The following is a 24,109-nucleotide window of genomic DNA, read 5'->3' as shown; positions in this document are numbered from 1 at the left end:
CTCTGCATTCTAAACAAAGACAGAGGGTCCAACCATGACAAACTAAACAGGTTATATGTGAGCCTTGCAGGAGCATGTGTGATTACACTCCATCAAACAAGTGTGGTTTTTTTTTTACATAAACCTTCACTACATAAAACTACTAAACATGCAGTATGTATGTAGAAACTTTCAAGGCACCTGCATATACTTTCTATTACTCTATATGGACAAACATTTGTAGACACCTGACCATTGTACCTATATTTATTTATTTATTTCAGGTACTTATATAGCGCCGTCAATTTATGAAGAGCTTTACATATATATTATACATTCACTTCAGTCCCTAACCCTCAAGGGGCGTACAATCTAAGGTCCCTAACTCACATTCATATACTAGGGCCAATTTATACAGGATCCAATTAACCTACCAGCATGTCTTTGGAGTGTGGGAGGAAACTGGAGTACCCAGAGGAAACCCACGCAGGCACAGGGAGAACATGCAAATTCCAGGCAGGAGGTGCCGTGGCTGACCTTGTTCAGCACCCTATTACTAAACCATGGGCATTAATATGAATCTACATCCCCGCTTAACTTTGACAACCTTCACACTTCTGCGAAGGCTTTCCGCAAGGTTTTGTAGTGTGTCTCTGAGAATTTGTGCCCATTTAGCCAAAAGAACATTTGTGAGATCAGGTACTGATGTTGGATGTCAAGACCTGTCTTGCAATGAGCATTTTAAAAGGTGCTGAGTAGGGTTGAGGTTAGGGCTCTGTGCAAGCCACTTGGGTTCCTCCCTATCAAACTCATCAAACCACCCCTGTGTGGAGCTTGCTTTGCGTACAGTCATGCTGGAACAGAAAAAGGGCTTTCCCCAAACTGTTGTTATAAGGTTGGAAATTCTCAATTGTCTAAAATGTCTTTGTATGCTGTAGCAATAACAGTACCTGCAGACACCTGAGCTCAATAATTTTGGGGGATGTCCACATACTTTAGGCAATATAGGGGCATAACAGTGGCCTAATGGTTAGTACTTCTGCCTTGCAGCACTAGGGTCTCCGGTTGAATCCCAATTTAATTGGCTGTGCACATGTGAGATGGGGACCTTAGATTGTAGGCTCTTTAGGGATGGGGACTAATTTTAATGTACAATATGTAAAAGGCTGCATAAATTGTCAGTGCTATATAGACACTATACTTTATTAAATAAAAAAATAGTGTAGATGTAAGGGTCAGATATCCATACATTTTTGGCCATGTAGTGTAGCTTTCTGAATGACCCCCTGAAGCTCTTAAATGCAAAACTCAATGCTTCGACCTCCCTCTTGTTTCTTGTACATAATGGTGGCTTTAACACCCATAAGGAAGTTGATGGAGGCAGATGACATTACTTGGCTTTCCTGGAAAAGTCAAGATTTGCATATTAGAGCACCATAGTTTAAGGTCTCCAAAGGGAAGATGTGTGGCAGGTATCTGAGAGTTCTCACTAATCTTTTGTGAGTTTAGGAAGTTTTATGTGTGTGTTTATTTTTAACAGACTTACTTGATGGATTCTCAAGTGATTATGTTGTCGTACGTATTCTACCACTGGCTTTCCAGTTACTCCAGGTGCACGCCAGTAAAAATTGAAAATGAAACCTTGAAATGCATACAGGAAACACAACCTATTTCTGAGGTTTTCTGTTTTTTTTATCAAGGCACTGATGTAGAGTATCAGTCCACCCTTTTCATTCCCTTACCTGTTAAGGTGTGGGAGAGGTATCTCCAAACACAACCGCTGCAAGCCTCCTGCTTTCTTTCACAACCAGTTTGGCATTTCAAAGTGGCAGTATTAAGCCATTTCTCACACCCACCAATAACCTCCAAGCCTGCTTGGGAAATCTGACTGTAATAGGTGATACAAAAATCAGGGAGAATAAATGTCACAGCACAGGCTACAAGAAGTACAGCCCCAGTGAGCTTGTGTGGTGGTCTTTGGATTCTGGCTGCAGTGGTATACAGAGAACTCTGATTAAGCTAAGCTGAGCAAATTCAACTTTATTTTCTCTAAGACCTTTATAGCGCTTGTCAAAAGGAAGACATTATTGAGTTTACTGGGTAAGGCAGTGCAAAAAGCAATCATAACTTGCAAAGTGCAGTAACTCATGGTACCAGATTACAGTTTGCAGGGATTATGATTCTGATTAGTTGGTTATCTATTATTTCATGCTTGGACAAAATGACAGGTGGATTTTAACAATGCAGGCATTTTTCACATACAGAGCCATAAAATGATCTAATTATAATATTCTGACATCTAAAGATATCTTTGTTTTGTTTTAGCTCTAAATGAACCCACCATTGACTATGGCTTCCAGAGGCTTCAGAAAGTGATCCCCAGGCATCCAGGTGACCCAGAAAGATTACCGAAGGTAAGGAATGTTTTCATGGCAAAAATGACACCCAGTCATATGCTGCATTTCTTTTCTGTTTGTATTGACATGTTTGATAAATGAGGCAACATTGTATCGAAAAAGAGGGTTAAATAAAGTGTAAAGGTGTATGCCCCGTTTTCAGAAAAACGGTCTTTCATGCAAGATAATTTGAAGGAAATTTTAAAGCCCAACTAAACGTTCAGTTTAAATCAGCTAACCACATTCCAGGTGAATCAAAACAAAAGGTGTGCAAAATATTACAATTTGTTATCTTTAGGAAGAAGCCACAGCCTGAGTATAAAAGCCTGTCCCCTGCCAGCATGCTGCAGCGAAGGACCCTTGCTCCCTGTGTTGAAGCCGTGGTCCCTCTGCAGAGGTCTGACATGCAAGATGAGACAGAGATAAAGCTCTCCAGGCAAAATTCCTGTCCCTTGCTGTTTGGAGAACGTTGAGTCACAGTGGGTGTGTTGGACCCACTTGAAACCCACTTGAAACCTATTTACTGCTTGTGAAGAATATGTAAATATCTGAGAATCCATAGCCTGGACACAGTTCTAGTTTAAGTGCTTGTTGTATAACCAGTCTTTGAATACACCTTGTGTCCATGTTTTTGGGGCTCCAGACGTACCATATATTCAAAGCACAGTACATACAGGGACATTATTATGCCTTCTATTCATTACTAATACTGCTTTGGTTAATCCATGATAACAACAGATTCACTTTAGCGCCCATCAACACTTGTGTACATTCAGGCAATTTTAAAACTTTTTGTGAGGTTTTTTAGTAGTGGAGTGCTGTAGAGGAGCGTCTTTGGGACAGCAGCATTTGTTTTTTGCCCCCTAGACTTTCATTAAAGGAGCACCTGAAAAACGCACTGCTAGTAAAGTCATTGGGGCCAAAATGCCCCATTCTGCTTCAAAAGTTGCTCATGTACCACTGAAAGCTGCAGGCATTGAGCTATAGATTTCTGAACACTCAAATGTAAACAGGGACAATTTGGCTTGCTGAGCATTGTGGAGCTTTGAACACTCAGACGCAAATTAGGGCTGCCACCTCATCCCTAAAACTGAACACATATTAATGACACAGGTTCTGAGGATAATTTAATGCAGATAAGGCACTAAGTGAGTTTAATTACCACCTTAATCAGCCACTGAACCTGTGTCATTAATATGTGTTTGGGGATTAAAGGGATGAGGTGGCAACCCTAGTGAAAATTGAGGCTTAAAGCAGAACTTTACCCATAACAACTTAAAAAAATAATGTTCTTTAGCAAGGAACATACACTGCTCCAAAAAAAATTAAAGGAACACTTTTTAATCAGAGTATAGCATTAAGTCAATGAATGTCCTGGGATATTGATCTGATCATTTAAGTAGCAGGAGGGGGTTGTTAATCAGCTTCAGCTGATTTGGTGTTAATGAAATTAACAACAGGCACACTAGATGGGAAACAGTGAGACGACCCCCAAAACAGGAATGGTTTTACAGGTGGAGACCACTGACATTTTTTTCCCTACCCATCATCTCTGACTGGTTTTGACTAGTTTTGCATTTGGCTAGGGTCAGTGTCACTACTGGTAGCATGAAGCGATACCTGGACCCTACAGAGGTTGCACAGGCAGTCTAACTCCTCCAAGATGGTACATCAATACGTGCCATTGCCAGAAGGCTTGCTATGTTTCCCAGCACAGATCTGGGAGGAAACACCCCAGGACACCATCTGTTGTCTCATTAGGAGCATGTCCTGATGTTGTCAGGTATACATTCAAGCTAGGGTTGAGACCTCATCCCTTTAAAACCAAACACATATTAATGACACAGATTCTGAGGCTAATTTAATTCAGATAAGGCACTAAGTGAGTTGAATTACCACCTTAAAGCGGAGATCCACCCAAAATGGGAAGTTCTGCTTTAATGCATTGTCCCCCGCTCCCTGTTAAGGATTGGCACCTTTGGGGAGCTAGTACCCGAATTTGACAGGTACCTGCCCCCACTTCTGCTGCGATCGCCTAAGGCGATCAGAAGCGGAAGTTGCCCTCCCCCCTCCCTCCCCACAGTCTTGTGGGACCCGTGACAGGTCCTAGAAGACTACGAGACCATTCTTAAAGCATGGCGCTACTCGCACATGCGCAGTGGGCACCCGGCTGTGAAGCCGCAAGCTGGCCAGTGCCAGTACTGCTGGATCGTGGGACACGTAAGTGTCTGCATTTCAAAAGTCATCAGCTACAGTTTTTGTAGCTGCTGATTTTTATTTATTTTTTTAAATCAGATGGAATTCTTTAATCAGCCACAGAACCTGTGTAATTAATATGTTTTCGGTTTTAAAAGAATGAGGTGGCAACCCTAATACAAGCATGTGGGGGGGGGCATACAAACTACTGCGTACCATTTTGAGTTGCTGCAATGACATTTCAGCAAACTGGACTAGCCTGCTGCATCATTTTTCACTTTGATTTTCGGGGTGTCTTTGAATTCAGTCCTCTGTAGGCTGATCATTTTCATTTTCATCAAATGATGGAGCATCATTACGTTCCTAACAGATTACCCAGTCCATATCAGTATAGATATCCAGCATGATATTTATCCCCGTTGAGATCTGATGTGTTTTCAAAGTGTTCCTTTAATTTTTTTTGAGCAGTGTACATTCTGCATTATTAATTCTACCAAAATTAGTGTGTGCTGTAAGTTGCCTCCTTTTTCTTCTTGCTGGAGACTGCCATTTTCCTGAAGCCCAGAGTCCCAGAGCAGCAGTAATTTTCAAGCTGTCAGCAGATCGGCCTCTAGTGGCTCTGATTTTCAGCACAGTGCTAAAAAATAGAGAGCAATTGCATATGCAAAGCAGGGTGAGACAGAGTATTACTGAATTTTAAATAGTATAGGCACTTATTTTTAATGTTTTACATAGCTATACCTGCAAAAGCGGCCAGCTTGGAGTGATCTAGCAGGACTTAATTTTTTGACAAAAGTTGCACTTTAAGAAAGAACTTTACGCTGACAAAATGCTCCTTAGGTTGCTTCTCTTCCACAGCACCATCTTGGAATATCCATGCATGCAAAAATGTGCTGCAGATCTCTGCCAGGTAATTGGGACCTGGCATAGATCTGCTGCTCGTCTGTGCATGAGCGGGAATTACTGCACATGGGCACACATGCCAATGAATTTAGGTGTCTGGGACCTTGTAGAGACCTGTGTAGTTTGTGTGCATGTGTAGGAATTTACCAGCATATTGCTGGTCTGTGCACGTTCCATAATGCCTGGCATTATTCCTGTGCATGGGTAGAATCAAGGTACACATGTTCCCCTGATCCCCTGAGTAAGTCATTACAGATGACGTTTTGACCCCTGCTCCCTCCTAGGATGTCCATGTCACAAACCTCAGGGGCAACAGAGGTTCCTATGCCATCTTTGCCTAGGCGAGGAAACAGGAGATGTTGGGCTGCAGAACAAAAAAAAAAGGTGCAAGACATTTCCAAAAATGAAACGTTCTGCTGTTGTGTAACAGGGAGGGAGGAGAAAGCAGGAGAAGAAAAATTATTTTAATGGTTGAAGGTCCCCTTTAAGCTCTTGAATTCAACATGTCTATCAGTGACATATTTCATTAGCTGCAGCAAGTCAGCTGGTTTCCCCAGTTTGTGGATAACGCTGCCAGTATCAACATTCTCTTTCCACACTTCTCTGTGTTCCTCATACCCCGACTTTTACTTTTAAGGGGAGGTTAATTCCTGTCTACCCCAAGCCTACACTTCTGCACCTTCGAACCTACAAACTGCCCTCTGTCATGTACCATACACCACACCTACTTACCGCCACCTTCCCCTCCCATCGCTGTACAAACAAATCTTCGGTCAGGCTGAGTGCACGCGTGATTGAAAGCATTACAGTCTTTAGAGAGTGGTTTATGAATTATACATTATAATACAATTACATGCCATTACAGCTGGGGGATGAGGGCTACCTGACAGAGACTTGGAATGCAAAGATTTTTCTTGGACTCGGAGAGAGAATGTTCACAGCTTGGAATGACAGGAGGAGGGGTATAGAGAGACTTGATGTGGGGGCTAAGGAAATGAGCAGGGCTTAAATTCGAATAACAAAGTAAATGAACGTCGGGTGAGATGTTAAAGAATGACTCAAAGCTGAACTTCTGGCAGATATAAAAAAAAGCACTAAGCAATGCAAAATAAAGTCACGAAAAAAAAAATATATATATATATGTATATACATATATATATATATATTTAAAACAGCTAAATTAGGCTGGATATGAGCCTTTTGTACAGTAGCGTACAGAATGGGAGGGGAAGCACTAGCAGCCTATCAGATGTGCTGGTGCACATGACTGCAAGAAACTTGCTGACTGGAGGAGAGAACAAAGAGAGCATAGGGATTTCTTATTAGTCTGCTGTTGCTGCTCTTTTACTGTCCAATCAGAGACTGGGGGTGGAGAGGAGACCTAGCTGTATTGCGTAATTGCTTTAGAAAAAAGTCAGGTCACCCACGTGGCTGGGCAGTGTAAATCTCAGAAATGGATGACAAGATTACAAATTCTTTGGCAAAAATAGCAGATCCCATATATATATTTTGTCTGTGTATTCAACTGTTTGGCTGGAGATTAAAGGGAAAATGTCATGGTTTGGTTTGTTTCTTTATGTTTATGATCAGTAAGCACAATGTGATAGGGGCTTGTCTCTTGCTCTCAGCCTGGGGATCAGAAAAGTCCTGTCTGGAGAGCTGAAAGCTTTCTGGGATGTGAAGTCTAAGAAAGGCTCAAGAGTCCAGTGCTGGCTGAATACAGGACTATAAGCCCCACAGTCCTTTGCTTTCAGGCTGGGGAATAAGATGCCAACGAGATTGCCGGATGGGAGATTCTTTAAAGTTTGCAAGAGGATTTCTACCTGCCATTCTGTGTCCCTATCACATTGTGCTTACTGATTGACATTACAGTCCGGTTTGGGGATCTTTCAGAGCGGAGTCATCATCCTCTACCTGGGAGAGGTTACCCATCGGAAATGATTTGCCGTACTGATTCCTCAGTATATTGCACATACTGACCGCTGTTATACGGTCAAAGTGTCCGGTGAGGGGCCATTTCTTTCCGGGTGTATGGTGATGGTATATGAAATCAAGATTTTGCTCCCTTATTTTGTTCCATATCTTTGATTATTTATATGGACTTTAATTTGGACATTATTGGACATTATTATTTATTTATTCATTTTTAATTAGCGCTGCATTTCTTTGTTTATGTGTTCATGTGAAATGCGTCTACTGCTCCTCTGTCCTGTCTTGAAGCTTTCATGTTCTTATCATATTGCATGTAAAGGATTCCAATAGAGGATTTCATCCACCACATTGCTGTTTGTGCGGCCAACCATTCTGTTTTTCCATTGCATCTGTGATCACGGATCGGGCCAGCACCAGCGTGTCTGTGGCGGGGTTATGTAGATTCGGCACTCACCTGGAGCGGATCTTTTGCTCTTCAACAGCATGATTATGCGGCAGCACTAGTGTGAACCTAGGATTATTTAAATCCAACGAAACAACAGTTTTGGGTGCATCCGCGCACCTGACAAATGGGATATGATCAAACATTTGAGATCCTCATTTAATGATACAAAATGCCATCTTTCAGCCAGGATTTGTCCATGTGCCAAACATGTTGTTTTTTTTCCTACCAGTGAATTTGGTGGCTTTCATTTACAGCTATTTATAAAACAGCACCGAAGCTTTCCAGGAATTCCAAATAGTGTGAGCAACACAGACCCCAACAGTGACACAATTATTCTAACAAGAATCCTAAATCCATCATTAGGTGGGAGATAGGCTTAATGTGGGACTGCTGAGCCTTTTCTGTATCACATTTCGTTGCAGTCATTAATTAGAGATGTTGTCACCCGCCATCAATGGGGAGTGACATCATCATCGCTCTATGATGAATAATAACACACTTAGTACTGTCAATAAAATAGGAGCAGGGACTTCCTGGTTTATGTGATAAAGACATGATAAATCACCAGGGGATTTTAAACTATACTTTTTCTCGTTGGCATAATTCGCTAATTAAAAATTCTATTGACAATCATCACAAGCTACCGTGTTTATATTATTAATATTTATAGTATAGTAAAATATAGTCATAATAATTACTGTTCTTGTCATCGTGCTGCTACCCCGCTATTGTGTTTTCATTCTTCCTGCAAATGTTAGATTTGTTGCCATTGCACACTGTTGCTGTTTAGCATTCATTTATTTTTGTAAGGACTTTTTTTTTTAATTTAAAGTCTATCCAAACTCAAGAACATAAAATGTTATATACACTCGCCGGCCACTTTATTAGGTACACCTGTTCAATTGCTTAGTAACACAAATTGCTAATCAGCCAATCACATGGCAGCAACTCAATGCATGTAGGCATCTAGACGTGGTGAAGATGACTTGCTGAAGTTCGAACCGAGCATCAGAATGGGGAGTTACAGTTGTGTTCAAAATAATAGCAGTCAGACATCACTAACCTGATCAATCACTGTTTTTGGTAGAAATGATATTTCTACATGGCAAATAATTTACTAACAGGTGTAGTAGAGTAATAGGAATCCAACAGACCCAACAGTCATGACATGCATGCTGCTGATTCTGTGTAATTGAATCACTAATTGAAAGGGGCATGTTCAAAATATTAGCAGTGTGGAGTTCTATTAGTGAGGTCATTCATTCTTTGAAAAACAGGTGGCGATTATTGCCCTTATTTAGGGAAGGAAGGCAGCAAATGTTGTACATGCTGGTTACAGTGCATTTCTCTCTGAAATTCTGAGGAAAATGGGTTGTTCCAGACATTGTTCAGAAGAACAGCATACCTTGATTAAAAAGTTCATTGGAGAGGGGAAAACATATAAAGAAGTGCAGAAAATGATAGGCTGCTCAGCTAAAATGATCGCAAATGCTTTAAAATGGCAACCAAAACCTGAGAGATGTGGAAGTTAAGCGAAACACTACCATTCGAATGGATAGAATAATAGCCAAATGGCAAGGACTCAGCCAACAATCAGCTCCAGGAAGATCAAAGAAGGTGTAAAGTTCCCTGTGAGTACTGTTACAATTAGAAGACGCCTATGTGAAGCCAAGCTATCTACAAGAAGCCCCCGCAAAGTCCCACTGTTGAAAAAAAGATGTGCTGAAGAGGTTACAATTTGCCAAAGAGCACATTGACTGGCCTAAAGAGAAATGGCGCAACATTTTGTGGACTGATGAAAGTAAGATTGTTCTTTTTGGGTCTAGTGGCCGGAGACAGTTTGTCAGACGACCCCCAAACACTGAATTCAAGCCACAGTACACTGTGAAGACAGTGAAGCATGGTTGCGCAAGCATCATAATATGGGGATGTTTCTCATACTACGGTGTTGGGCCTATTTATCACATACAAGGGATCATGGATCAGTTTGAATACATCAAAATACTTGAAGAGGTCATGCTGCCTTATGCTGAAGAGGAAATGCCCTTGAAATGGGTGTTCCAACAAGACAACGACCCCAAACACACCAGTAAACGTGCAACATCTTGGTTCCAGACCAACAAGATTGACGTTATGGAGTGGCCAGCCCAATCCCCGGATCTTAATCCAATAGAAAACTTGTGGGGTGACATCAAAAATGCAGTTTCTGAGGCAAAACCAAGAAATCGAGAAGAACTGTGCAATGTAGTCCAATCATCCGGGGCTGGAATACCTGTTCACAGGTGCCAGAAGTTGGTTGACTCCATGCAACACAGACAGGGGTGGACTGACCATTTGGAAACTCGGGCACTGCCCGAGGGCCCGGGGTCAGTAGGGGGCCCCATGAGATGCCCCTGGTACCTTTTTCATAGGCTTTTTTGAGTTTGGGCAAGGGCACAGGGGCCCCATGATCCCCTATTGCCCGGGGGCCCCATGAGTTGTCAGTAGGCGCCTGTGAACACAGATGTACAGCAGTTCTCAGAAACAGTGCTTATACAACTAAATATTAATTAAGTGATTCAAAGGAAAGCAAAATCTTCAAACATTTTTCAGTTTATATAGTGAATGTTTGAGTTTGTAAAGAAGAATACAAACACTGCTATTTTTTTGAACAGTCTAATATTCACTTTTCTTCAATTTTTTTAGAGGAACAACACAAATTTGATATATTTTTCTTCATGTTTTGATTTGGAATAGAATGTGTAGTGTTCCCAATGCATTTGTGTGTATGGAAATAAAATCTATTAGACGGATTTTGAGCTTTATTCACTTTTTTCAACACACTGCTATTATTTTGAACACAACTGTAAGTGACTTTGAGCCCGGGTTCACACTGATGCTGTGCGGAATTGGCAGTGTTTTCTGTGCGAATTCTGCACCGCATTAGAATCGCATTACGTTCGTGCAAACCGCTGCGGGTGTGTATGTTAAGTTAACAACACGCCGAAAGCGGTCCGCAAATATGGTGTGATGTGCAGAATCGGATTGTATAGGTGTGAATACCCATGCGATTCGAATGTGGTGCGGACCCAAAAAAGGGTCCTGCACCTTTTTGGTGTGGGTTTGGTGCAATTAGAGCCATACAAAATGTATGGCTCCAATCGCACCGCACACATATCGCATGTGATTTGCACAGGAATGCGGTGCGGTTCCTGTGTGAATCACATGCGATATACCGCACTGTATATATGTAAACCTAGGCTGAACATGGCATGGTTGTTGGCGCCAAACTGGCTGGTCTGAGTCTTTCAAAATCTGCTGATCTACCGGGATTTCCACGCACAATCAGCTCTAGGGAAATTGAGGCTTATCAGACCAGGAAATGTTTTTTCAATCTTCTGTTGTCCAATTTTGGTGCGCCTGTGCAAATTGTAGCCTCCATTTCCTTCTGCTGCTGTAGCCCATCTGCTTCAAGGTTCTACGTGTTGTGCGTTCAGAGATGGTATTCTGCATACCTTGGTTGTACTGAGTGGCTATTTGACTTACTGTTGCCTTTCACTCATCTTGAGCCAGTCTGCCCATTCTCCTTTGACCTCTGACATCAACAAGGTATTTTCCTCCACACAACTGCAGCTCACTGGATATTTTCTCGTTTTCGGGCCATTCTCTGTAAACCCTAGAGATGGTTGTGCATGAAAATCCCCGTAGATCATCAGTTTTTGAAATACTCAGACCAGGCCGTCTGGCACCAACAGCCATGCCACGTTCAAAGTCACTTAAATCCCCTTTCTTCCCCATTCTGATGCTCAGTTTGAACTTCAGCAAGTCGACTTCACCGTGTCTACATGCCTAAATGCATTGAATTGCTGCCATGTGATTGGCTGATTAGCAATTTGTGTTACCAAGTAATTGAACAGGTGTACCTAATAAAGAGGCTGGTGAGTGTATATTGCAGCTTACCAGTTTTTAGATGTGATTGCTGCATTGCTTTTATTTTTTCACCTTTTTTTTTCATCTGTTGATCCTGCCAGTGAACACTAAGGGGTGAATTTACAAAAATGTGAATAGCAATTCGCCCAGTGAAACTGCTTCTACTTTCTTTCTGTGTGAATAGGGCAAAAAATGAATGTTATTGGGCGATTTCCTATGTCGGACAAATGTTTTTCAGTGGTTTACTGAAATGGAAAATACTGAATTTGGCCACTAGGTATAACAAGAAAATCTTTTACTCAGCACCAGAACCAGCCTTTAAAGCAGAACTCAAAGTAGGATTATAGGCAAAACTTTTTTTTTTCATTATGGATAGGGTAAGGGAGGGTTATAACCCCTGTCAGTTTATTTTTTGACATCTGTTTCCCATTGCAGAGATTTCCCTTCACTTCCTGTCCCATAGCCTAAACAGGAAGTGAGAGGAGATCCCTGCAAATTAAAGGAATTCCTTGGGCCCCCCCAGGTCACCAGAACTAGTGTCCCCAATAGAAGATTTCCCCTCTATTACTTTTCTAGGAGTGACCCAAAATTTGTGGGTTTCTTTTACTTTCACTTTTGATGATAACAGGACAAATAGAGAGGATGAATCTCCCTAATGGGGACACAGACAGCAATAAAAACCTAATAGGTGTTCAAATCCATCTCCACTCTGTCCCAAACTATAAAAAAGCCCTTTATTGCATAAGAGACATGCTACTGTATATATTTTCTGCAATTACACACATTTACCCGCCATTGAATCCATTGAATATGCAGTTCAGCTTGCATTTCCAGAATGCACTGGTTGTGCCAAAATGGCTAACTCCCGTGCACATGTGCCAGAAAACATCACCCCCCACTGGCCAATCAAGAGGCCGACAACCCAGCACCTGGAAGTATCCTGGGGAGAAGATGAAGTGGCCACAAAGGCATGTAACTGCCACCTAGCTGAAAGGTGGAAGTGAGTATTTTGGGGAGTTTAGTTCCGCCTTAATAACACTTTCAAGCAGATTGCCTGGTATGAATTTTATTGCATAGCACATTGGTTCAGCCTGACCCTAAGTATGCATATACCATACCTGTAGGCAAGGCCGCCGATAAGGGGGTACCACCAGTCCTCGTGTATGAGGCCTGGACTCCATCAGTTTACCAGGGAGGGCCTGGACAGCACGGGGGGAAAAGACAGACAGAAAGGGTGATTGGTACATCGGGGAGGGCTTACTGAAACTGATCCCCCTGCAGCAGCTGAAAAATGGCTTTTCCTCTTCTCCCGCCTGCTGCCTCCAGGGGGGTTGGCTTCAGTAATTCCCCACCACCACCGCACCGATCACCCTCTCTGTCAACATCCTTTTCCCCCCACTGCCCAGGCCCCTCGCCATGTGCACCCTGCTGTGTGCCTGACAAGATTTGTGCCCATTCCCCCTCCCCGCAGCACTGCCAGCTTCCCTTCCCTCCGGTTGGCTGCACACAGTACACGGGAATGTTTCTGGATAGAGAGTGAGGGGAGGGGCCAGGAAATATGTCATATATACTGTCCCCTTCCTTTCCTAAATAAACACAGTGAGTCATTGGTACAGATCACTCACTGTGCTCATTCATAACTGAAGCATTGTAAATGAAATGGTAGGCTTCATAAAATGACAGAGCGGGGTCAGCGCATGCTGAAGCGCACAGTGCGCAGAAGTCGCCAACTGCCTGCAGATTCAATAGCTAAAGACCTCCAAACTTTGTGTGGCCTTCAGATTAGCACAACAACAGTGCGTAGAGAGCTTCATGGAATGGGTTTCCATGGCCGAGCAGCTGTATCTAAGCCTTACATTACCAAGTGCAATGCAAAGCATCAGATGCAGTGGTGTAAAGCACGCCACCACTGGACTCTAGAGCAGTGGAGATATGTCGTACTTCTAGCAATCTGGCACTTGTCTGGGTTGAACGGTTGCCAGGAGAACGGTACTAGCCTGACTGCATTGTGCCAAGTGTAAAGTTTGGTGGAGGGGGATTATGGTGTGGGGCTGTTTTTCAGGGGTTGGGCTTGGCCCCTTAGTTCCAGTGAAGTGAACTCTTGAGGTGTCAGCATACAAAGACATTTTGAACAATTTCATGCTTCCGACTTTGTAGGAACAGTTTGGGGATGGCCCCTTCTGTTCTAACATGACTGTGCACCAGTGCACAAAGCAAGGTCCATAAAGACATGGATGAGCGAGTTTGAGGTGGAGAAACTTGACTGGCCTGCACAGAGTCCTGACCTCAACCCGATAGAACACCTTTGGGATGAATTAGAGCGGAGACTGCGAGCCAGGCCTTCTCATCCAACATCAGTGCTTGACCTCACAAATGCGCTTCTGGAAGAATGGTCAAACCTTCCCATAGACACACCTAAACCTTGTGGACAGCCTTCCCAGAAGAGTTGAAGCTGTTATAGCTCCAAAGGGTGGGCCAACTCAATATTGAACTCTACGGACTAAGACTGGGATGCCATTAAAGTTCATTTGTGTGTACAGGCAGGCCGACCAATACTTTTGGCAATATAGTGAATGTTCATACAACCACTGGGTCCTCATAACCTGACTGCACACAGCTCCAGCCACATAAACACTGATTCACACTGTACAGACCACAGTGCCAATGTGAATGAGCCCCAAGACCTCATTCACATACAGTTTTAGACTAGCAGGAATTGTATAAATTATCTTTTGTTTGTGTCTGCTAATAATAATTTTAGTGCATTTTTAACAAAAATATTGTTCTGACATTTGGGGGGAGCAGTCCCTGTGAGTTAAGCGGCACAGAGCCTTGTGATTTCTAACAGCAGCTCTGCTTGTAGGACTATTGTGTAAGTGGAGAATCACTGTAGTAGTCGCCGCTGCCACAATGTTTGCCGCTGTCTTCCGGGTCCCGTGCTCAGCATGGGTGCAGTTCACAGAACATTTTTTCTCAACGAATGTAAAGCATTCTCTGAATGGACATGGTGGAGATTGCGACATCGTTGCCCAATCACTTCACCACTTGCATTCAGAGAGCGCAGCGACTACTACAGTGATTCTCCGCTTCGATGGTGGTCCCACAGGTATGGCATATGCATAGTTATATTTGTCAAAGACCAAGGTACCTCTGTAAACCTTTGTCAGGGGAACTCAATAATGAAAATAATGGCTGGATTGAAGATCATGCTTTATATAGTAGCTTATCACTGCAGGTGACGCATGAATTTGTAAGGAATTTGCATATCTCTAATGGTGACAGACAGTTTGCTGTGAGCGGATATTTAGCAGTTTTTGTGTGGCTGCCCTTCAGGCACAGAGGGATGATTTGGGTTAAGCGCAGTCTGTGGCGGAGAGTCTCTCGTGCGCTGTGCAGCGAGCCGTGCTTCTACATACGTGAGATTACATGCACACACACGGGAGAAGGCCTCTGCTGGAGAGAATTCTTGCTGAGATTCTGTCCCATCGGCTCACTGGTGCAGTAACAGCACAATCGTTCAGGATTTATTCCCCTCACCATATGGTCTGCTCATTACCATACACTCAGCGTCCATATGGAAGCCTGGGATGTGAACCCTACTCGCTGGAACTGCCAGATGAGCAGCTCTGTTTGTGTCATCTGCCATATTTGGGTTGTTATGGCAACACAACATCAATAAAAAAGAAAATGTTGGCATTTTTCTCTCTCACTCATCAATATTCACTCTTAACCCTTTCATCTAATGCACTGCGGCCATTGATGTATCAATGGGTCATAAAGATTTTACCTTTTTTGTCTTGCATTTAGTCAGACATCAAGAGGCTGATTTATAAAAACTGGAAAAAAGAAAAAGTCAGCTGACTTGTGCTGCTTCAGTTATTTTGCTTCTAAGGAATCTACAGTACAGTGGGTTTTTACATATTTTTTTTCTTTGTTTAGTATGCTGTGGTCTAAAAAAATAAATATTAAAAAAATATTTTTATATCATATTACATGTTAATAATGTCATTTTTTTTCCAGCCAGCAGTTGGTGCTGTCCCCTTCTTTTTACATGTGAGGCATTGTGTCACTCTCAGCTGTGCTGAAAGCAGCTCATTTACCCAACACAACAGGGTCTGGAAATTCAGAGGAATGGAGCTACAAAATAAGTAGCTCTGTTTTTTTAGATAACCAATATTACTCTGGGAAGCCTTTTTCATGTAATAAAAGTTTATTTGTAAAACAAAGAGTTTATATAGATAGTGAAAAAACAACAGACTAACAACATATAAGTGACCTAAAATCTTTTAGATCTATGCATGTTATTAGTGCATTGACATGCGGCAACTTGTGCTGACATGCGTTTTAATGTGAGTTGAGTAATGAGTTTTTGAATTGAGAATTAGAATGGGTAGGGTTAAGGGCTCATTCACATGGCCTTTTGATTTTACTTAGGATCATGCTTGCAGTGAGATCCTACATAAAGTTCTGCCCGTACGCTGTATGCCTGTAATGTTTGTGCTAATGTTTTCATGCGTACAGCTCATGTGAGTTCGCTGGGACGCAGGTGGTTTCTAATGCCCAGTGTCCTAGGTTGCTAAGATGCAGGCATCTCCTGACACCTAGCATCCTTGGCATTCAATACCAATAGCGTTCACTTACTCTAAATGCGGTATGCATACTGTAAATGCTAGCACAAACTTGTACATTTGTATAGCATTTAACACGCTCCTTACTCAGGACGGTGCAGGCACATTTTTTTTTCTTTTTCTGCAGCTCCAGTTTATGGATCTGTGCACAGCTGTGTTCATGGACCTATAGCATAACATACAGCTGTATTCAGATTTGTAAAAAACAAGTATGCCTTGACAAATTTGCTTTGAATCCAGGAACCAACTAAAAAAGTTAGGAGCCAGTTTTTTCTTTAACTAACAAAGCTTTATTTTCAATGACAAAACCCTTTCTCTTATGTAGCCCAGATGTGTATCTTTACAGATGCATAACACAGGTTTATACACAAGGAATACACAGAGGTGCCTATATGTGAAGTAGAAAAAAAAAACTTTAGCTCTGCAGTGGGTAAGCAGCAGAGGTAAAGTTTTTTTTTTTTTTTTTGCTTGTTTTTAGATGTTAAAATTTGCCTACTGGACACTTTCATCCCCTTCCACCCAATTTTCAGCTTTCAGCTCTGTCACACTCTGAATGACAATTAAGCAGTCATGCAACACTGTGCCCAAATGAAATGTTTATCCTTTTTTCAGACAGACAGAGCTTTCTTCTTTCTTTCTTCTTGCTAAACAAACAAAAAAAACTAAAATTTTGAAAAAAAAAATTTTTTTTTCATTTCTGTTAGAAAATGTTGAAAGCAAGTAATTCTTCTTTTTCACTGATGTGCACTGATAAAGCGGCCCTGATGAGGCTGCACTGAAGGGCACTGATGAGGTAGCACTGATGGGCACTGATGAGGCAGCACTGATAGGCACTGATGAGGAAGAACTGAAAATGCTGGACTGATAGGCAACACTGATGGGAACTGACGGGCACTGATAGGTGGCACTGATGGGCATTGATGAGGAGCTACTGATGGGCTGTACTGATGGACACTGATGGGGCTGCACTGATAATCAGGGCACTGATGATCAATCAGTGTAATTGTACCTGTCAGAATGGTTACTGGCTCTCCTCTCCACACGCTGAAACAGCACGTGAGGGAAGGATTGCCGATAACTGGCAAGTTTGTTTACAATGTGATCCGCTGAGTTTGGATACAGTCAATCTCATGGTAAATGGATGCTGTGATTGGCCCTTTACCTTGATATGTGATCAGCTGTGTCAGAAGGACACAGCGATCACAGAGCACACCCGATGTGTGCCCCTGGGGCGCGGTTCTGGGAAGATGTCAATAGATGCCCTCCCAAAACTAGCCAACTATGCTGTAGCCGTCATTCAAGTATAGTGCGTTCAGCAACCAGGTAACTGGGAATGGGCTGACAAATGCCCAAGCACCAGGACACAATTTCTAGTCGCCATGGCAACCTGACCTGACGCCTGGGATTTGTTGAGCCCTGCCTTATGGATCTGAAAGCATCTTTTTTGCCCCTGTATGCATAAGCCCTAATTCCCATTGACCAAACTTTTAATATATGTTGCCAACGCATCAAAATGAATGTTATGAGCTTTTTGATGTGCTGCCATCGACTTCTATGGGCTTTCTAGCACACTAATACAACAAGAAACAATGGAAATGTCATATTTTTCAAAAATCACTGTAGCACTAAGATGGGAGATTCAACACTTTGTATTGTATTGTAATGCATGCGTTGAAATGCAACAGTGTAAATGGACCCATATAGTTATCTTTTTAAAATGTGTAGTGGAACTACTAAGGCCTCATTGACACAGGCGTACTACAACGTACACTTGTGGGAGGGCTGTGTTTTCCCTCACAGGGACGCACAGATGTTCCATGCAGACAGTCCCATTTATGTCATTTGGGACACAGTGGATGCACTGACATAGCTGCTGCTCTCAAGTTGACAGCCGTATAGGAGCAGGAACACAAGGCTGTCACATGGGTGTATGCTGTAGTATGCCCATGTGAATGGGACCTCCAGCTGTCCATACATGGATTGAACTTTTGATCCATGTATGGGAACTTTGGTTATACAGAAGTCAATCTACTGATCGACTTCTGTACAACCACCCTGTTGAGTTTTCCTCGCTGGATCAGTGCCGCAGGCTATAACTGGCAGCGCTGATGAGAGTATTTTGATAGCGCTTGTGAAATTACAAAGACACAGCAAGGAGGATTTCCCTATCCACATTGAGTGTGTGGATGGGGGAATCAAGCCTTTTTTTCCATTCAACCCACTAGCTTAACAAACAAAAATGACTCATCTATGGGCTGCTTAATACCCTCATCACAAGCTTCCTCACCCAGACTTGTATTGCTGATGAACAAAGGGGTGAGTCGGACTGATGGGGGGATTCTGACCAGAGGGGGGGTGTCTGACCGGGAGGGGGGGGGGTTCTGACCAGAGTCGGGGGTGTCTGATCATGTCTGCTAAGTTATAGAGTGCTCTGGGAATTGTGGTCAAACTCTGGTTGGACATCCAAGTCATATTTGGACTTACCATCTAACTGGTATAACAAGAATGTGGTGAAAATGAAGGATATGAGTTCAATGTCTGCCTGACTGGGTATCTAAGGCCTAAGCTACAATTGAGCTACACAGATATCTTGTTAGGTACTACAGGTTCCTGTATTTGCACAACAGAACAAATGCATAATGAATTCTGTTTGTAAAGTTTATTTCACTGCCCGGCCTTACAGTTCCCACTTTGTCACAAAGGTAGAGTAACACTTTAAAAAGATGTTTTTTCCTCTGAACGCTTGGACTAGTTAAAATAATACATAATAAGATAGAATAATAGATCAAATACATACAATAGAAATATACAAGCAGACCAGCATTAGGAATGCAGCTGAAGAAGCTATGGGAACATCAGAAGAGGTACGAGTAGTGGAAGGCTCAGTGTCTGGTTTTGCCGCGCGCTCTTGAATCACTGATTCAAGCACCAAGCCAATTAAGAGGCACCTTACAATAATGGGAGTCGTCAGCAAGATTTTTAAATATAAATCATTTTCACCTCCCAAGCTCTCATGATCCGCTACAGCTCTGTCTCTTCGTCTCAATTGAAAGGGAATGTTTGCAGTCTCAGTTCATCAGCTCACATTAGCCTCATGCTGAATATTTAAACATAGAACGATTTAAACACACCACAGAGCGAGAGAGAGAGGCAGAGGACTTGGTGAGGGCTCAAGCTCATTGCAATTTAGTAAATCAGCCATTTAGTTGCTGGCGTGTCATCACTCTGCTTGCCAGGAATTAGTATGTTCAGCTCAAGGAAATGGGCAGATGCCAGTCTTTGGAAAGAGATTGTGTGTAATTCAATCAGCATCTGCGTAACTGGTGGCTCAAAAGTGCTGCACCAGCTTGAAATATGGGACCCCTTTAAAGGATGTGTGTATTTACATACACCTATTCTTTTTTAAAGCTGAACTCCAGCCTTACGTTCAGTCTTGAGCAGTTGTACAGGCTTTTTTCCTGTACTAAAATTTATTCCTATTTCACTGCACACTGTGAGCTTCTCACAGTGTGCTTTAGAAGCTACCACATGTCATCCAGCCTACCTAATTTCCTGGCTGGAGGACATCCAGCATCATCTAACTTCTATATCCTCTACCTGACTGTCCCTGGCCCGCACCTTTCATTCATTGGATGTCAGTTCATGGAGGTTCATAGAGAAATACCAGTTTACATGGGAGAGCCTTCACAGGGAATGACTTACTATCCAAATTAAATCCTCAGCTGTACTTCACAGGATACTTGTCAAAGATGAGACAGGCATGGTTCGTGGAAAGCCATTATACACTAAGTATGGCAAAAACCCAACCTCCTTTTATCCCCATCAAGGCACAGTCACATCTGTGGAGTACCAACCTAGGGGGCAGTGACGAGGCAGTAGGTGAAGAGCCAAAAAATGTGAGTTGGTAGGCCACTGAGAAGCAAAGAAGAAGGAGACACTAATCACAGCCCAGAAGGAGCTGTGGCGCAGGTTTTAATATCTGCTGGTGAGGGTATTACCCACAAGGTCCTCCTTGGAGCTGTGGCGTAGCTTTAAACATCTGCTGGTGAGGGTATTACCCACAAGATCCTTCTTGGAGCTGTGGCATAGCTTTTAACATCTGCTGGTGGGGGTATACCCGCAAGCCCCTCTTTGGAACTGTGGCATAATTTTTAACATCTGCTGGTAGGGGTATTAACCACAAGGTCCTCTTTGAGGAAAAACCACCAGCCAACTAAGCCGAACACCAGTGCCGCTATGTTTGTAAACCCTTTCAGCCCCCATACCCCTCCATATTTAAACTGTGAACTTTCCTGTGCCCTGAAGGCTTGCCCTATCTTAGCTAGATCTAAACAGTGACTGTTAGTGCCTGTGCCAAAGGACTGCTGTTCAAGTCAGAGCTTTTTCTCTTTTCCCTTCCCAGTCAATGCAGGTCAGAATGAGCTCCACACAAGGTCAAATATACCTGTCAGTGCTTTCTGAAGCATTTATATGAAACTAGTGGGGATCTTTTCTATAGTAGTGATACAGATCTAGATGAAACCATGTTTGATCCAAGGAGTTTGGACAAGGTAATTAAAACACCACAAATTGTAGAGCCTCTTGTCCTCAGAACTTCAGAGCAAATGATAGTTGGGAATTTAAGAGATAGCAGTGGGCGGTGTATGTGATTGTATGATTATCTAAGCGCAAGACACTCTATAGTCTGTATGTTCTTTCCTCCAAAACTGATGTTTATTGGGCCTTGCCAAGCCCTCCTGGTGTTGGTTGTACTGGTGGGGAACTTGGTCTTTGGACATTGTTATGTCTGTGAGTTTGGGCAGCTGGCCTCATGTGAATCAAGCAGTAACAGCTAGCCTAAATCCACCCAGAAACTGACAGGTGCTGAGATTACTGCTATGCCATGGAGAGAAAAGCCATAGCTTGTCTTCAAGTGCCAGTTCCCCACTTACTGGTGAGACAGTTCTACATCAGCTAAGTTATATGGAGAGAAGTCCATACTCTTCCACCTGCTCATACTGTGGAGTCTTTCGAGACAGACACCTCCGGGGCTCAGTTTAGCTGCTGATCCCTTTCCTTGGCTGGAAACTGAGCTTTGGCTCATTAGTGTCTCTCCCTGGGGCGGAGAGCTCAGCACCATGGCTATGCTGCGTGATCCATCATTGTAAAGTCATCTGTCCCAGGCAGCTGTGCACAGGCCAGTCGATCGAAGGAACAGCTCTTACAAGTCTATTATTGCAGGCGGGACAGTAATTGAGCAGCAGGGATGGAAGGGAGCAGCTTGCGGAGTACGACAGACATCGGAACTTGATAATATCACATAACAAATCATTCATTTCAAAGTTTAGGGCCCAGTCCTATCCAAATAGCATTCATTGGGTTTCCCTTATACATTCATAGTATATGAAAGGATATTTCACTCCTTATGGCCTCCCCTATATATAAACCAAGGTGAGGTTACAATTATCACCAATGGTGCTACCACTTGGGACCGCAGTGCCCCCCAGTGGTACAAGTATGTGCTCTCACTATTGTTACTGCAAAAGTCAAGGAGGGAAGAAAATTCTGGATTAATGAGCAAATGAGGAATATTTGTTTATTACTGTGAAATCGTATTAAGGACTTCACTTCACTTTTCAAATATAATGCCATAAGGTGGAACAAAAGTAATCAGTTTTGTAAATACTATCATCTATTTTATCCACTGGACATTGAAGCTATAACTGGGCCCAACAGGAAAGATTGAGATTTTGTTTGTTGCCATAGGTGTCTGTCTATACCAGTTCTATATGTCAGACACTGCATTCCATGTGTTTGAAGTTCAGGGTTTTAAGAAAAGGGGATCTATTTCCATAACAATCAGATACACAAATAATATTTATAATACGTTTCCTGCTTCAAATTCATGAGAAATCCTAAAAATGTTTCTTGTTAAAAAAGAAAAACCACTTTAATTAATTTAATAAGCACTTAACCAAAAGTGGTAAGAGACTGTAGTCCTGCCATGAGGCACTGTGAAAGCCCTGCCCTGCCCTGACTGACTGCAAGGGCTCATAGAAAAGTCACATAAAATGCAAAACAAAGACAAATGGAGCAAAACATTATAACTTTAGTTTTGTTGCAGTATTTAAGCAGAACGTAACTAAAATTCTGGAGCACCTATGTGCTTTTATCTGTATTCATTGCTGAAATAATGCCTAACCCTTTTTTGTTTTTGCAAAGACGTCAGTAAAATAATTTTCCACATTCCAAAATTGTAACTTTTTATGTATTAAATCATTTTCCTTTAGTGATGGTTTTCTTTTGTGCAACAAAGAGTAGGATACAAGTGTAAATGTTCACACATGCAGTTATAGTAATCAATCAGGTAGAGTCAACCAATAACTCCTCACATGCACCCACTCTTTAGAGATTGCCACTGAGTCAGTGATACAGATAAAACATGCACGGCATGAGTCATTTGAGGATTCACTGACACCTTCACAGAAATCATTATCTGCACTTTCCATATGTGTATGCAGCATGACTAAAAGTTCTTATATGTGGTGGAATGCCAAACATGAATCCTGTTTTGGAAAGATGGAAAAAAGTGTTAGGTTGTAAACCTATGTTACATGAGCGATTTGAGCTCACACAACTGTCAATGTGTTGCAATTGGCTGCAAACCTCACAATCCATCATCACATTTTTTTGCTGTTGTTGAAGATTGCTGTTAGTTGACGAATGTGTCACGGTGAAATCTGCAATTGTTCCCATCCTCAGTCATTTTCAGAAACTGTGTAACTGATTAAACCAGTCTGTTCATGTGACTTAAAATCAAACACATAGGATAGTTTAGATTTTCTGACCTTACTTCCATGTAGAGAGCCTCTTCTGAGTTGCAAAAACATGTATGGAATGGTCTACATTACCCATTATGCCGAGAACAAAAGACGTCCAATCGGCTGCACTCCAAACAATCCACTTTATTGAACCAAGATAAAACCAATACAGACAGTGGAAATACAGTGGGGGACTGGCAGGTAAATGCGTTTCACGTTAAAGACAGCACTTAACATTAGGGGTAATGAATAAGCGCTGTCTTTAGCCTGAAACACGTTTACCTGCCAGTCCCCCACTGTATTTCCACTGTCTCTATTGGTTTTATCTTGGTTTAATAAAGTGGATTGTTTGGAGTGCTGCCGATCGGACGTCCTTTGTTCTCATCTATGCAGCACATGAGCTGGGCTAGCACCTACAGGAGGAGTTGTGCTTAGATATTGGGAGTCTCTCTGCCTTGAGCAGCTGTAATACATATATTACCCATTATGCCTACAATGTTCCCTCCCTACCAGAGTTGATCTGCATATACATCGGTGACTCAAAAATCAAATCGGCTATTGGCACATTTTTAGAAATGGTAAAACCGGGGGGGGTGGAGTTCTTGGCTAGGGAAAAGTGAAATTAAGAAATTTTATTTCCCCAAAATTGTGGTAAAATGCATTGGAGTCAATGATTATGGCGAAATTAAGGCATAATGGGGAAAAGATCAGCTGCAGGAAGCCTATAGGCAAGCCTATAGGCAATTCTGGTAATTAGCCCTTGCCCTCTGCCTTGCTTTTTGAGCATGGCAGCTTTCACAGTACATGCCTCTTTAAAGAGAGTCAATACAAAAGGGATAACAGGCAAATTGTGTGGCAGTCCATGTATGTTTGATGAGTTCCAAATGGCCAGGGGTAAGGGTAGTCCAGTAAGCACTAAGG

The 24,109-nt window shown here is 42.4% G+C and overlaps 1 protein-coding gene across 4 annotated transcripts in view; it reads left to right on the top strand.

Moving 5' to 3' along the window:
* EBF1 (EBF transcription factor 1) overlaps window positions 1–24,109 on the top strand; it is a 530,057-nt gene that overhangs the window by 467,134 nt on the left and 38,814 nt on the right. For all 4 annotated transcript variants that reach the window (XM_089682858.1, XM_089682856.1, XM_089682857.1 and 1 more), the window contains exon 11: window positions 2,305–2,393. In XM_089682858.1, coding sequence (XP_089538984.1) covers window positions 2,305–2,393 — 89 coding nt within the window. The remainder of the gene's footprint in view (window positions 1–2,304; window positions 2,394–24,109) is intronic.

The sequence above is a fragment of the Staurois parvus genome, unplaced genomic scaffold (assembly GCF_062004578.1).
Source record: "Staurois parvus isolate SC_StPar_1 unplaced genomic scaffold, SC_StPar_1.0 ptg000298l, whole genome shotgun sequence".
Taxonomy (NCBI): domain Eukaryota; kingdom Metazoa; phylum Chordata; class Amphibia; order Anura; family Ranidae; genus Staurois; species Staurois parvus.
This window is presented reverse-complemented; position numbering and strand designations above follow the sequence as displayed.